Here is a 16,527-nt window from a genome sequence, read left to right on the forward strand (position 1 = left end):
GAGGAATAATGGGTAAAGGAGATTAAAATGGGGGGGAGTAAACTGGAACTAGCAATCCGCATTACCCAAGCTTTATGAAAAGTATGGTCCACTAAAACTATTCATTTATGGTATTAACATTGTTCAGAATCTTTTGCTATAGTGTCAACAAGGGGTAGTCTATTTGAAAAATGCTAAATCTGATTTCCCTGTAAATATTATGAAAGTGTTAATTAGTGGATAGAACCTGGAGAGATCCCATGGAATATTAATCCCAAAATATCTAATATGACAAGGTAAAATGTTCAGGTCAAGGGTGAGTTTGATCAGTTTAAGGTCAAGTTAAGATTCTGGCGAATCCCCCCATGCATCTGCCACAGTAACCAACACAAATTTAAAGGGATCCATTAAAGTGAATATGATGTCTGGAATGTCCATGTAGGAGGACATACTCATATTTTTATCATTCAGCATGTTGTTTCAAAAACCTAAAAAATATTTGCTACTTTCCTGATTAGACTTCCCAGCTAGTATGTAGCGATGATCTCTAAATGATAGTCTTTCACACTGGTGTAAAATTCTAATCAAGAAAGCAGGGTTAGAAGCAGCAGTTGATAAAACCAACAGGCAGGGCTGAACCTTTCGACAGTCCACTTGCAAGTAGCAAAAAGAACAATTAGTTAAGTGATTGGATATTCTGCAATCTACATAATTACAAAAGAGATGTGACATTAAGAAACAAAATAATGTTCAACACCAGTATCTTTGCATTTACCAGCCATATGTAAGCCTGTCTGGAATGATCTCTAAAATGTCAGGTTTATTCCACTTTTCCATATAACCCATACAAATAAATTGCTTCATACTTTATATTTTCCAAACATAAAGGTAGAATATTCATATTACAAAACTCATAATTGACTATTATGTTATGGAAGTTACCTGAATAACTATTGCAGCCTTACTTGTGAAAAGCAATACAATCTAGCAAACAGTAACAAAAACCTGATCTTCCATAGGCATAACATTGAGCCAACTGGTTTATTTCTACCCCACTGACATATACCTTGTACTGCTGTTTTAGTGGTTTGCTTTCGAGGATAGACCACACTAAAACAGAAATTGTGAGGAATAGAAAACAAGAGTCCTAGCATGTACAGTCTACATGTTTTTCATGGAACTATAGCTGCTAGTTAAAGTCTAGAATTTATAATCCTCATAATTCTGTGCTTGCTTTCCCTCTAGTGTGCAGCAGTTGAAATAGAGAATGGAAATCACACTGTGAAGTTGTATTAGAAAGATTAAGTTCCAAGAACAGAGCAACACAGCAATACCCACAAACGTGCCTCAGTCTCGTTAAAAAATTAAATTAGAAAAAATAAATATATTCTTTACCCTGCCTATACACTTATAAAATACTTTGAAACTCAGGGATTTTACATAAATTACTTGACCTGTCTGTTTAAAGCTTAAAGCCAAAGCACAATCGGGTAGCTGGGCTCTCATGTAGAACCCCTGAAACTAATTACCGTATTTGCTCGATTGTAAGACGAGGTTTTTTTCAGAGCAAATTCTCTGAAAAATACCCCTCGTCTTATAATCAGGGTCGTCTTATAATCACACCTCAAATAGGTCTGACTATGAGACGACTAAGATCCAGATCCCCCGCAGCTGCAGGGGACCTGGATCTTCCTGTCTCCCCCACCCGCCCCACTTACCGGTACTTCTGAGTCCCCGGTGTGTAGCTGGGGAAGCGTGTAGAGCTCTATGCGATTCGCGTAGACAACTTCCGCTGCAGCAGGAAGGAGGTGTGGCTAGCAGCGGGGGTTGTCTGCGTCCATCGCGCAGACCTTCCCCGGCTGTCAGAGATCAGAGTTCCCCGCTGCTAGCCACACCTCCTTCCGGCTGCAGCGGAAGTTGTAAGGTAGCATCCTTTAAAGCCAATGAGCTCTTCAGTACAACGCATTCTACTGCAAACATTTTACACTGTAATCCACTGGTCATCTGACACAGACCAAGCAATGCAGAGGTTAGGCTCACAATGATGGTTCTTGGGTTACTTAGAGAATTATGATACTTCACAATGGAATATAGAAAAGATATGAGTAAATACAAATTGTACAACCCATAAATAAGAGGGCACAGACTATATAAGTTTAATGTAAATGAGAATTGATTCTCCATATAAAAGAACATATTCCACCCCGTGTCACTTGTCAAGTACTCACACCTTCGTCAAGGATCCCGCTGTCATTTGACATGTAGAGTCAAGGTGTTACTTTTATTAGCTGGATTTGAGTGATTAGCTTTAATTTAGTAACCTGTCTGAAGAAGGAATCAATGTTGTCTTGGAAGCTTGTACTCTAATTCTACCTAGCAAATAAGGTTGTCCTTGACTCTTCGAGTTTTCTGTGACACAGGAACTACTGGCTGATATTTTTAAATGCCTGCATAATCTGTAGTCTGTGCATCTTGAGGGATTTATAGTTGACCTTGACATAACCAATACAAATAAAATGCCTTATCATGAATAAGCTGGACACATGGCTTAGTTGATATAAGTACTGTACAGTAATGATCAGGTAAATAAGTAAAATGTTCAAAAATTTAACATTACACATTTATTTACGTGATAAAATGCATAATCCTGTGAGCAGGGTAAAATGCACCCTTTTACTACTTATAAAACGTAACACAAAATTTCCATTATGTACAGCAATAGATGTATGGAGTCTCAGCAGCAGAGGTCTTCCCACGGCCCTTTTGCAACGAAAGGCGACAAGCCGTGCCACCAACCAGCATACTACAAAGAGCATTACTTAAATTACATTTTAACATTTTGAATAGATTATCTTATTACTTATAAAGTTATGGTAGACAAAGATGTTTTGGCAGGTACAAAATTTGCTGATTATACAGTTCTCACCTTTGGCATCCCAGGAGGGTCAAGCCAGGTTTGGTAGATGGCTTCAACAGACAGGCCGTGTCTGCAGGGGAGGAAAAGAGAAGGAAACATGACATGTATCACATTGAGAAGCAAGGTGTATGCATTCAATAACATACAATACCAGTGTGTCAAGGCTTTCTTTCAGAAACAACGCTAACACACTGTAGACTAAACACTGTCTTATGACCTACTTGAATTAGCTCCTTGTTCTGTTTTCCCCAGATAGTATAGACAGGCTGTGTTTTTCAGGTTATATTTTTTGCTTTAAAAGAATGCAGGGATACAACAAACGGGATTAAGAATAAAACCTCTGGACAGCAAATGTCACAACAGTTTAGCGACTGCTAAGTGACGCCAAAGGCTGTACTTAGCATAAGATTAACAATACATGCCTGGCATTCTGTCTGGAACGTACAGGGGAGAGGGACATTAAGGGCATATGATTTGTTACATGTTTTAGGTGTGGTGTGTTATTGGATTTGAAAGGTTAAAGCAAACGGGTTTTGGCAGACATGCATTCGCCCAACTGTGACTTTACATGTTGGTTAACAATGCAAATCCATCTCCGCCTGCTAATCAATAAAGCAGCCAAAACTACGTGATAAAAAAGTCTGATGCAAATATTGTGTTGGAAGTTGCCACAAAGGGGGAAAACAGATGATTTCCAAGCAATAGTGTAATGTAAAATTCAGTTAAATGGATTCAATAGAGAGCTATGAAGCAAAACACGAACTACAGAGCAGTGTTACCCGGCAGAGTTCCTAGGGAACCCGTTCCTTAGGGCTCTAATGGCCCTGGCATTACAAGCCAGATACTTTTTGCAGTTTTAGCTGTTGGATTTGGGGACTCACAATGCATTACGGCTGATTGTGAGAATGACGTCTTGCAGGTATGATTAATGCTTTGAAGCCTTCAACTAATTTGAGTTCACACTCTTGGTGGGCTACAAATGCTACGGTAACGTTAGAAGTCTCAGCAGACCATCACGTAGCTCCGCAGCACAAAGCACTCGGGTCTTTGACACTTTGCACTGCGTGAAGGATCCCAGTCTAGATACCCACCTGCACGAGCCAATAGCGAAAAGGTTATTGCTGCCAGTATGATTACAGATCCCCACTTGCTCTAAAAAGTGCTGTAAACATGCGCTTCCACGATGAACAAACCAGTTCTACTTTGCAAACACCTATGTTTGTAACAAATCAGTTTGCTTTAGCATAAAAAAAAAAATGATCCTTTAACTACATCCCGTGGAATAATGTTTTACTTATTTAATGGAGGCTTTCTATAGTAGGAGAAAAAAAAGATATGTTGAATATTACAGACAAGCATTTTCCTGCTGACAAGCTGTAATGTTGTTAGGTAACAAACAGCAAATTAAATAGTTTTTCGAGGCCTTGTTCTGTGTGTGGAACAAAGCACATCTGGCTCTTTTCACCTTTTATTAGGATCGCTGTCAATTAACATGTGAAAACAGACAGCTTTTTTTCTTCCACCGAATAAGGCCAAAAGCCTAAAATAAAACAGATTTCTTGGAAGCGATAAATGTCCTCACCACATCTTTCCCAGTGTTATCTTCCATTATGATTTTCCCCCGCTGATTTATCTTCCCTAATGCAGTAGACGTTTCTATAGACTACTTTCATGATCTGCTAGTTTGCCCAACGTTGGGGAATAATATGGTGCACAGATCACTTTTTTAATACTGACACGTTAAAGCTAAAACTGAAGGTGCAAGGTTAAAAAAAACATTAAAGTCAAAGTAATGGGATTCTTTACAGAGGAAAGGTTCATGGTGGCATGGTGTGACCTGGACCTTTTCATGTTAAGATCAGGAGGCAAAATTCTGAAGCCTACCTGGGATTCTAGATTCTTGCTCCTGAAGCTGACCTGTATAAGCCTTTGGTTAAGTGACCATGGGATCATTAATGGAGCCACCTCTTTCTGAAAGAGTCTGCAAACTCTCATGTCACAGACACTAACCTTTCATCTATTATTTCACTAACCATTTCCTTATCTGATAAATAAGTCGGGAATAGCACAAAATGTTTAACTGAATGAATCTCTTGCCGTGATACTTACCAGAGCCATATAGCCAGCTGTTACTTAAATTAATTTGGAAAATGTAATAACGAATTTTTTTTGAAGAAGAAAAACACCCTCCTATAAATGTATATCAGTATTGCACTGACAGTCTGGTAAACATACAGTTTCACAATTTCCTGATGAAGTTCATCCTGGCCTTAAGCAAAGACATTTCAAAATACGTCACTCAAACCACACAAATTCTAATGGGTAGAGTGGTTGCTAAGTAAGCACTGGAACTACTTGAAACATTAAACGTATGACTTATTACAGTTGCATTATGCACAGTTAAAAAGGACTGGTATAAAAAAAGGGTAGTTTGTACCCAATTAACAACTGTAGAGATGAAGTTCTAAAAAACAGTACGGTATTTGCTCGATTATAAGACAAGGTTTTTTCAGAATAAATAGAGGTCTGACTATGAGACCAAGATCCAGATCCCCCGACCGCGCTGCAGGGGACCCGGATCCTCCTGTCTGGTAACCTCAGCTGCTCAGTTGTCAGAAATAACTAGACAATCATGTGACGTGAGCACAAACCAAGACGGTATTCTAGAAGCGTTGCTCTTCAAAATAAGAAGACCTGGAGATAACCATAGTCCACTGTGGAACCTGTCACTTCGTAGCACTGTGCACACCTAACTAAGCTGGCCTTTGTACTGTGACAGCATAGCAGAGGAGACAGAGATGCCACACAATGACACTAATGTACTTTGATCCCCAGAGTATTGTGTTAACTATGTGCAATGTTTTTGTCTGGGAAAATTCAATAATAAAAGTTCAGGATGATATAATAGCTTTCACTGCTAGCTCTGTCTCAAACTTGTTTCAATCTTATGCGCAAATGTTTTGGGGCTTTGAAAGATTTGCACATTTGTCGCACCGAGGCAATAGTACATTTTATAAATTGGACTACACAGTACCAGTTTGTTACTTGTCTGGATATCTTAAACTTCATTTGAACAACCTAGAATTTTGCATGTTGTGAAGTTAGGAAAACATTATATCGCCAACTAAACATATGGCAAGCAACCCTGGCAAGCACCATGGGCTTACAAATATCCTAAAAGGAGGCGATTAAACACCCAAGTGCTTTGGATTTGTGTACCTTATGAATTTGGCTTCATGTTTAAATTGTACCTACGGCCGCCATCAGTGGGGTACAACCGGTAGTGTACCTGGCCAGGTCACCCTGCTCTCTCACCTGTTGGTGATGGAAGCCATGACTGTACCAGTTTTGAGTCCGTATATGGCACATATATGCAGGAACCATACACTGCAAATCCGTGTTACTTTTAGCATTGCATCTGTATTCTAAATACAATTTAATAAAATTGAAAATATTTTTAAATGTAAGTAAAGCATACAATACCAAACAGTAACAGTAGTAGCCAGTAACCATGCAAATCTCCATACTTGGATTAACTGCTAATCAGTACGTTACTCCAATTCCCACGCTGTTTTATCTAACAGCTGGATGATGACTCCCTGCAGAAGAAGGACCTTGTATCTCAAATCTGAATGCATGAGTTGTTACATGTGGGTGTTACACTGCTCCCAAAACAACACGGATCACATGCACTAGCATGCCCCAATGGAAGCAGCCACTTCCAATATTCACCAAAAGTGAAGTTGCTGTGGATTTGATAGGAGTGCTTGTTAAATTAATTAATCGTGCGGGGGTCTGCACCTTAGGGTTCATAGGAACGTATGTAAGATCTAATATTTTGATAGGACACAATTTTAATGTTTGAGTGTGGAATTTTAGGATAGGCTCTTCTTCACAGTGATTTAAAGAAGTAAACTGGTAATCTTTGTTAGACCTCAGAGTATAAGATGTGTATTGGAGGCCTTGGGTAGCATTTTCTGGCATCCTTGCATCCAGTAGTTAAAAGGACATCCTTGGGTTCAAATTGTAAATTCTACGTGGGACATTTAGTGATTAGACCCAATATACCAAGTGTTCCATTCGGATCTGATCCCACTGTCTAATGGGAAGAAGGGCAATTCGTATCTCAGAAGCTTTGGAAATTACTTAATTAGATACCTCCAAGTTACATGTGGAAACTTTAGCTGCAATTTCTTGAAACTAGTCATACGCAGATATGAAAAGCTTCCCCAGATGTCAAAATGAATAGGTTAGCCTTGATCAAGACTGATAACAGATGAAAGTTTTATCACCCAAAGAACCATCCTAAGACTTACAGGGAAAAAATACATAAAATCATATAAAAACATGTGGGGAAAAAGTCACTGGTTACACCTGTAAAGGAAGCTAATATTAATTCAAGAATGCAAAGAAGGTCATTGGATCTCCCTCATACAATATAGGGATTAACAGGTGGCTACAGAATGAGGAGATGTAGATTTAGATAATGAATTTGCTCTGGAGACTTAAAAGAATTATGATGGCTCAGTGGCCACAGCATCTAACCAAGACCATATGGCCTGTCTTCTGTACAAGGTTTACTAGCTGAATCTCAGTCACATCCTGCACTTCATCAGCTAGGTCCACAATATGGCTAAGAGCAACATGATTTTGCTTATGGATCTAACTAGAAACACATCTGCTGTGAGTATGGGAAATTATAACCTGCACAAAAGACAGCTAAATGTATCAATTATAGTTATTCTGACCCAGTCATGCAATGTACAGAATGGTTCAGGGAATAGCTGCGCAATGTGCAAATGCCTATAAGGGGCTGTGCAAAATCTTCTGGAGCGAAAGCTCACATAGTTATCATGCATTACAGTCATCTCATACATAGTATTCTCGATCATGGTTAGATGTATCACTCGAAATGTAGAATAGATACTTTTGTTTATACTAAAGTCAATCTATGCCACAAAAAGAAAACCAATTGTTTAGTGAAAACCCATTGCATTGCCAAAAGCCAGTTTTCCACCAAAAGTGCACATAGGTCTGCCTGCAAAAATTCATTTTGCAGGGTTATCCCAATTACCCAGTAAAATTAAAATCGTCCCTATTATTAAATGTAGCAGTTTTCCCAATGGAAATAGATTGAACAGAAAACCGTACAACACAATAAACCCCAGTCATCTAACTACGTGGCTCTAATTATGTTTGGTCTCTCTGCATCTTGTCTTATCACCACACAAGATTGTAACCATTCTTTGATTTGTCATTGATTTTCACTGAAATAAGGCATTTGTCTAAACTTGTGTCTGATCATTTTACTGTGTTTATTAATTACTCCTTTGTAGGGACTCTTAATACGATAGCTAACACTATCCTCTATTAAACAAACTAAAAGTATTATTCTTCGCTTTAACTATTTAAGGCCAGGACTTTCTCAGCTGATCTTTGAGATACATTTTTATATCCCCCAAAAATCATTAAAAAAACAAAATTTTTCCCAATCCTTTAGTTCAAAAACATATTCTCTGCAGTATGTATAATATTACACAAAAACAAGGTCTACCTTCTATTATATGCTTTTAAAATGTCAGTGGCAGAAGCATTTTCATGAAAGCATGGACTGGCTTTTTCAGGAAATGATCATTCATTCGCTGTCTGAACACTATGGAAATAGAGTTTCCACAAAGAGCTAGCAGTCATGCAAAAACCTCAAACTCCTAATGCTGGCACAGGAATATAGAGAACTTGGCAATGCCGTGTGGAAAATGGGCTTTGCCAAACCGTCTGATCATAGGTCATAGTAAGTGGTTACAGAGCATGGTCTACAGTGTAAATACATTTGTTTGAACTTGGAGGGGGAGCTCGAAAACCTACAGTGCTTTCCAGTACAGCATCTTTTACCGCTTATGGTTAAATCAAATTAGTAAAATATGTCCATCTGTTTATTTAGTTAGGAAGGTTGACATCACTAGAATCAGTAAAAGAGTTTTGAAACGGGGAAACAGTGATGGCGCCAAGGGTCAGATCTGACACTTCCCGTAATTGTGGAAGCCATGTTGCTAAATTCAACACAGATTTAGTGACTTGGCAACTGGTTATTGAAAGTGGATCTGATCCCAATGGAAAAGGAGACTTCATTATGCAACCTCTTCTTCAATCCTTGGGCTATATCGATGTATAGGCAAAACAGTCATCGGGAACATTCCACTGGTTTGAAAGGTGATTTTTCAATTAAATTCAAAGCCATTTGTAGTTATTGGAGTTAGTTTAGCAGCAGTGTTTCCTGCAACTAATTATGAGTGCGGTATGCTTCTTCCGATGCAGTTGAAAAACATGGGTTGGGCACAGCGTAAAAGACAGCTTCCTGGAATTGCCTAGGTAGTTGCAACATTTCTGCATTCCAATTTTAATGTTACTTTTGTAGAAGAAATAGGAGCAAGACAAACATGGTCTCCAGAATGGTCCAGAATGTACAGGAACTGACAATAACATAATTATATGTACATATATGTGATCTCCTGAAAAGTTTCAGTTTGAATAATCTTAGGAGTCTAAAGTCTCACTTGACCACTTATGTGCTGAACATTCTCCCTACCTTAACAAGAACATACAGTACATAAAAATGTGCTAAAATTTACCAAACTCAGAATCTGGGTCTCAAAAGTCTCAGGATGGGCTTCACCATTCAGGATATTTGGATGATGCTTTTCAGACCTACACTGATACAGCATGTGCAGTGGCCTTCACACTTCACGCAGGAAAATCATAACATAAGATATGACATCTAACATGTTACTTCCCAGGATATGTTTTCACATTATGTGATTGAGTTTTATGAGGATGCAATCGATTAATTTTGCAGATATAATCATTAGGTGGTGTTATTACAACCCCCCCTTTACCTACACTATGCCTACCAATGTACAATTCACATACTGCCATGGGAATGACACACTTATGTAGGGCTCAATCTGCCCTTCATGGAGCTTATGGGTTTTTCGGCCAGCCAGAAACATAGAAGGCCGTCGAATGGACAATGCCACCATACAGGAATCTGTCTGAAACATGCCCAAACAGTAGGACACACTTGAACGAGCCAGTTTTCAGTACAAAAAAATGTACTGCCAAAGCAAAAAAAAAAAATTTTAAACTCTGTAAAACTATTTTTTCATCTTTTTCTCCCCAAACAGCTGCAAGTGTCACTGTCAATGAAATATTTGGCAGATTTATGAAACCTAGCCTTTTTCATGTTAAAAAGAATAGCTTTTATGGGCCTATTTTCTGAACTGTGTATATTTTACTAGAATATCTGATCTCATGTCTAAAATATATACATTTGAAAAGGTTTATGTTTCAGTGTTGATATAAAAAAGGCACCCCTGGCCCCTGATATAAATATATACGGGCCAGCGTGTTTAGGCAACACATCTGCGCACTGAATGAATACATACGTTTATTTGAAACAATTCCAGTGCATAAATCAATGATAAGTAGTTATAGGCCGTGGTCAAGAAAGTGTTAACTATATCTTGCAGTGGCTGGCAAAGGAATCAGGGGTTCTTTATATGCTTAACACTGAAAAGGTCAAATATACTCTAAGTAAAAGATAAGTAATGAGCCTGTTTTTGTTTATTTTATTTTTTATATTCTCGTTTTATTTTTGGTTTGTACAAAATATCTAAATTGAAAAAATGATTAGTGGAACAAATCCAAGATACAAAATGTATTTTATCGAGTAATACCCTTAGAACACATTTAAATACAAATATTAGACCCATAATAACTACATAAAAATGGACACTAGGTAAAATAGAATGACTAGGATTATCCTTTAGGGCAGCCTAGGTTGACATATGCTTCCTCAACATTGAAAAAACATAAAACTTCCAAGCTTGGGCTTAGTAATATTCCAATATATTATTGTTTTTTTCTAAATCACCTTTCCAGGTCTCAGAAAATCCCAATGTGTACTTTACAAGATGACAAGAAAAGACCAAAATGCCACGCTTTCTTAAATAGTAATAATAAAAAAAACACAACATTCCTTGGTTTTGTATTAGATTCAGGATAACTATCAGTAAATCACCCAATAAAGTAAATAATTTATAAGATGTAACTTTTAATTACACCATAAACATAGCAAAAACAATAATAAATCCGGACTAATGTTTAGAATGATGGTGAGTTCAGAAAATTAGTGTTAAAACAGACAGATGCTTGTGAATTATTCCAAACTTATGGTATATGTATTCAGTATACACAAGTGTATTTCACCTCATCTGTCTGCCTAAAAACGGTTAGTTATGCAGACAGGGCTGCCAGCATTGTGGAGATCAGCTCCCTCCACAAAAATCCCAACTATCCGGCTGCAATGGTGTAGGAGATAGTACAACAATATTTCACACATATCCCATCACAACACATACTAACACATACTAACACCTCGGCTTTGTACTGAGAATCGGCCTCCAAGAGGCTCCACACATTTTCACAAATCAACAGTAATTCTCCAGCACCAACTTAATGCCTATGTATAAATATATATATATATACACAAGAAAATAGAGTCGTCTTAAGACTGCAGGACATAATGTCCCATAATGGGATTTTAGGTGCAAATGTGTTTTTTTTTGGGGGGGGGGGTCATCACCATAGAAACCAAAGAAATGCTACTCCTGATTTTGTGATACTATTGGTTGCTATAGAGTGTGTTGTCTTCATAATTAGAGACATTCATTAAAAGTAATATGGATATATAGGTATTCAAACAACTACTTACTTATTTTGCTCAGGAATACTTTCAAGCAGCATTTGGAGAAAATCCTGTAAAATAAAAATATGGTGTCAATTTCTGTAAGTGTATCTCAGTTCTGGCTCTCTTGGAGTGCTTTCTTTCAGAACTAGGCATGTTTTTATTGGGACCACTGCTTTGCTTTTTGTCTATTTTACACCCCCCTCCACAGTAAGAAGCATAATCTGTTTTTTTAATTATTATTATTATTACACTAGGGCTAACTTCATGGGATTAATAACCGGTTTACAATACTCTCAAGGAATTAAACTGGGGGTCCACCATAACCTAAAATGTAAAACAGTTAATATATACCATATATAATTGTTATGATATTAGGGACTGGTATTTGTTTCCTGCTGTAAAAAACTCTAACCATATTTGTCCTTTTCCTCTCATATTCAGGACGGTCTTGTGCGATTAACATCTACCACTTGAGCTGGAACTTATCCAATATGCTCTCAGTGAATTGTGGTCCTAAAAGGACCAAGTGTGTACTTAAGGTTACCAGGGAATTTAACAAGACTATCCAACATTATGGCACTCATCCAGAAACAAAATCACAGCAAGTATATTTCTTCTTTAATGGACAATTCTGCCCATAACAAAGATGGTGTGTGTGTTCTCACACCAGGGCACTTACAAACAGGATATTATATGCAGGTGCTGTCCTCTTTGTGGTTTTATGTCTCTCCTATACCCAGCAAAGTGTTGGCTGAGTTAAAGTAATTCTAGATGTTTGCTAATGGCCCTGTTCCTCTGTGATCTTGACCTTATTATCTTTCCGTTTGGCCTGTGAAGTAAATTCAGGTTATTGCCGGTAAATGTGACCTGAAACTTGTGTTTCACATCCTGGCCAGGTTTCTAGAGACCCCAACAGTTGAATTGCGAATGGCAAATCTGATTGTATTTTACAGCACAATCAGTGGAACTGCATTTCCTGTGCGTTCCATGAGAATTGTCCCCGGACTATATGTTTTTAGAAGTATAACCTTTGCGCTAAAGCACTGCAGAAATATTGATGCTAAATCAAAAAGGTATATAAACATAATGTAATAATTCAAGTGGGCCAAGCTTATCCTGATAATAGCATGTATTATAGGGCGGGGGTGGGGTGTGGGCAAGGAATGGGCAAACTCCTCACTTCTGTGAGTCATAAGTACAATATTAACTATAAGCACAGATCAACATTGATTATTTCATTATAGCAATTATTATTTTATTTACACTATAGTAAAACATACCTGGGGCTGCAGAAGGGGCTTTGTAAAGGGGGAAAAAGGCTATCATGTAGACAGGACTATCCCCAAAAAGTAGGAGGGAAAGTGGGTGGGCAGTAGGAATGGCTAAACACCACTCCGCTTCACCCGGAGAGTCCCCACGTAAGAGCATAAAAGGTGGAATGGGGTTTGCGTCTCTGTCCTTTGGCCAGCATTTTGTTTACTATCCACTCAAGGAACAGTCATAGCCTTTTAAGTAATAATTCTTTTATTTTCCATGATACCCCCAGTGAAGAATGAACTGGAATCATGAGCCCAAGTGGGACATTATAAAATGCTTATTGGACTCTACCTGTATTGTTTTAGAAGACTGTATATGAGCATGTAGAGTTGGGCATATATTACGATTATATGGTTCTTCAGACAGTATTATATCTCTTGGAGTACCTGGCTGACCGATGTGCACAATGGGGTCTGGTACAAATCAAGCGCACCACTACCACTGCAGCAGGTTAAAATATATGCAGCCCAAACCCACTGACCTTCTGATATATTAAATATAGGCTACACCCTAGTGCAGATACCACAGCAATGAAGGTTCTCAAATTTTGAAGAGCCTATGTCCTGCAAGTCTATATTTATCTATCCATCTGAAGAGATCTTAACACTTCTGCACTGTTGAGGATAACCAAGGTTTGTAGTTTGGAAATATTTTTCCTAAGGTTGGACCTGTTTTGTTCTAAGTCAACTCCAGCACTGGCTAAACTTGTAATTTTCTGCATCATTACTTAACTCCAGCATGAGTTCTGAAAACAATGAAAACTTTTCATACGCCTGTGAAGGCCAAAAGTAGTGCCCTTATATAAGGAGCACTTACACATTAGGATCATCAGCAAACAAAAATGAAATGATTCCAGATTTTATTTGATCACTGATTGTTTTTAACTTATTTAAAGAGCTGGACAACACAGGTTGCACTTCTGTTACAATTTGCCTGAACACAAAAGTGAAGTTTTTCTACATTTGTTTTCTTAAGGTAACACACTTTTTTTTTTTTATACGAAAATGGAAAGGATAAAATTTATGAATGCCACTCTCAGATTCAAGTGGAAACTTAAAACCAGGGTTAAATGCTTCCCTTGGGTACCATTATTTTCCCCAAGAGCAATGAAAACGCAAATGGAGTTTGCTATTGAAATAAACCACTGACACGTATTTGTATTTCACATGTAATCAGTTTAATTCTACTTATTATAAAAATAAAAAAGAAGCAACAAAGAAACCATTGAAAGGGCTGAGAATGGAGCCATGTGTGTGTTTGTAGACTCCTGCTTATGGCCCCAGCGTAGACTTTATCCAAAGTCAGCGCGTGCTAAAATTAGAAACATGCCGTACAATTTCATTGGAAAAAAATGCATCTGATTAATGTATTACATCTGAAGTCATTTCCCTTGCACCTGCAGTTCACATCTAGAGAAAAACCAAGCTACCACTGAAAACAGAATGGTTATTCAGGGATAAGATATAAAAAAATCCACACCACAATAGGTTTATGACTTTCCACAAAAATGACATATTAGGCAACAGACCACATGATGAGTCCACATTCTGTCCAAGATTTGACATATGTTAGCTTTAAAGTCTGAAAAGTCTTCAAGTGATGAGTAGGATTAAAAGAAAACAAAATCCCCATGGGTTGTGTTGGGTGGACTAGTGATGTTTTCTCTTCTTGACTCAAAAGTATTTTATTCTGGAAGAAATCTCTGTATACAAATCTGTCTCTCGCTAAAGTCAGATAAAGCTTTTGGGATCTCAGAGCTCTCTTCTGCGGATGGAACCTATCTCCCTTTCTATCTCGCGAAACTGGGATGACATTTTATGTAAATACAGTAGTAATTGTGCTGTACTGTAGTACAAACTTATTGTATAAAATGTGGCACTACTTTTAGTCACCATTTAAGTCTGCTTTCCTCTACATACAAGATTTCGAAAACTAGTATTTGTAGATGCTTTCACAATATCTGGGAATGGAGTGGGTCTACTTATTTGGAATCATAAAGCCATCCTCTCAAAACAAAGCTTTTATTCCGGCTTCACAATGAAAAGTTAATGCCAAAGAAAAAAGAAGGATTTAAACTGATGATCTGTATACTAGCGTGCTTCCAGTGTTCGATTTGAGGAAAGAATTTACTACCTCTTTTTTAACTGTTGGAAACTCATCAGTGCTGCTAGGCAGTCACGTGTAAGAAACCTTTTTTACTAAGCCAAAGCAAAAAAAAAAAAAAAAAAAAAGTTTAGCTTTTTGTGCCAAACACTATAAACAGAAACCTTCACATTTGGCATTACGATTTACCCCTTGGCCATGTAACAAGTCTAGCTTTAGTAAAAATAGAACGATATAATTAATTTCTCGTGTCACACCCAAGCAATTTAAATCAAGCATGCATTACATGGTGACATACAATAGCAGGCTACATAGTCCTCATCTTAATATACATAATCTTTCTTCCAGTTCAACATGCATGTACTAATTCTCTCTGCATTTGTTCATAGAGCCACATCTCTACCTTAAAACCATCTTGGCTCAGTTTGTAAAATAACAAAAGGCTTTATGAGATACAGTGGCAAGAAAAAAGTGAACCCATTGGAATTACCATCATTTATGTATAAATGTGTCATGAAATATGGTATGATGTTTGTCAATAACAAACACAAATTATTGTATTGTTCATGTACATGTTGAATACATCAATAAAAGAACATGTATGTGAACCACTAGGCTAATGCCTTCAACAAAAGCTAATTGGAGTCTAGAGTTAGCAAACCTGGATTACAAACAAATGAAATCAATGAATCAAATGGAAGTACCCTAGAATAATAGCTAAAAGCATTTTTGTAACTGGTTTCATGAGTCTCTGTTCATGAGTCTACCATAGAGATGTAAACATTTCTGGAAATAGTAGTTTTACACATCAATTGGACTAGGACAGCGATCACAATCAGCCAATCAGATTTGCACCTTCGCACAAATTGCAAATTAAAAAGTAAAGTAACAGGCAGTTATTTGTGCCAGTCAGACACATTGCATCTTTCATAAAGGTCTTCATGTAATACAGCTTGAATGCCATGTCATAAACATATTATTTATCATTGTAAAATAAGATATTCCACACTCTGTTTTGTTTAACATTTTCCAGAAAAAAAAATGGATTCGGAAAATATTTTTTTTTTCAGACCTTTCCATCTATAGTCTACCATATGCAAAACATTGAACAGACATTTAGTCAATGGCCGAACACCACAGAGAAAGCCGTTGCTCTCCAATTTAACATTGCTGTTCGTCAAAGATTGCAGAAGAGCACCTTGACACTTAACAATGCTACTGGGAAAATTGTTTGTAAACTAAGGTTAAATTGTTTGGGAAGAACACGCAGCACAAAGTATGGCGTAAAAAGAGAACTGCGTACTCACATGAAAATGTCATCCTAACGGAAGTACTGTGGAGGAAGTTTTATGATTTGGGGCTGTTTTGTTGCCTCTCTGTCTGGACATCTTGCCATCATCAAGTGAACAATGAATTTCCACGTTTATTACGGTATCATACAGGATAAAAATCAACGTAAATCTGC

General features: G+C 37.6%; 1 protein-coding gene across 1 annotated transcript in view; it reads right to left on the reverse strand.

The window, feature by feature from the left end:
* LOC149300549 (aminopeptidase O-like) overlaps positions 1 to 16,527 on the reverse strand; it is a 146,689-nt gene that overhangs the window by 54,529 nt on the left and 75,633 nt on the right. Inside the window, exons 10-11 of the mRNA XM_089485036.1 lie at positions 11,667 to 11,710; positions 2,906 to 2,966 (exon numbers count right to left, since the gene is read on the reverse strand). Of these exons, the coding sequence (XP_089341162.1) occupies positions 2,906 to 2,966; positions 11,667 to 11,710 (105 nt within the window). The remainder of the gene's footprint in view (positions 1 to 2,905; positions 2,967 to 11,666; positions 11,711 to 16,527) is intronic.

Source organism: Sceloporus occidentalis, unplaced genomic scaffold (genome assembly GCF_023333645.1).
Source record: "Sceloporus occidentalis isolate IW3139 unplaced genomic scaffold, rSceOcc1.0.p SCAF_24, whole genome shotgun sequence".
Lineage (NCBI taxonomy): Eukaryota > Metazoa > Chordata > Lepidosauria > Squamata > Phrynosomatidae > Sceloporus > Sceloporus occidentalis.